The 328-nt window shown below is 50.9% G+C and overlaps 1 protein-coding gene across 3 annotated transcripts in view; it reads left to right on the forward strand.

Annotated features, from left to right (window-relative positions):
- LOC119593036 (potassium voltage-gated channel subfamily KQT member 1-like) overlaps positions 1-328 on the forward strand; it is a gene marked incomplete in the record, with an annotated part of 139,545 nt that overhangs the window by 123,602 nt on the left and 15,615 nt on the right. Inside the window, 1 exon segment of one of the 3 annotated variants that reach the window (XM_037941933.1) lies at positions 70-197. Coding sequence (XP_037797861.1) covers positions 70-197 — 128 coding nt within the window. 3 annotated transcript variants of the gene reach the window in all.

Below are 328 nucleotides of genomic sequence, written 5' to 3' on the forward strand. Positions count from 1 at the left end.
AACCAAACAGTCCCCGCAGCCGCCCCACAGCCCTTCACCGCACTAACCAGTCTCCCTCCCCGGGCATAGATCAAATATTTCGTGGCTCGCCGGAAGTTTAAGGAAGCTCTCAAGCCCTACGATGTAAAGGATGTGATCGAGCAGTATTCGGCTGGCCATGTGGACCTTCTCTCCCGCGTGAAGACTCTGCAGGGGAGGTACTGAAGCTGACCCGCCAGTACCATCGTCTTGAACTTCTTCTCTCTCTCCAATACTCGAAACTCATTTCTTGTGTACATGTGACACACTTACACACATTTGCGTTACTCTAAAGCTCAAAACTCAAATC

Source organism: Penaeus monodon, chromosome 31 (assembly GCF_015228065.2).
Source record: "Penaeus monodon isolate SGIC_2016 chromosome 31, NSTDA_Pmon_1, whole genome shotgun sequence".
NCBI lineage: Eukaryota > Metazoa > Arthropoda > Malacostraca > Decapoda > Penaeidae > Penaeus > Penaeus monodon.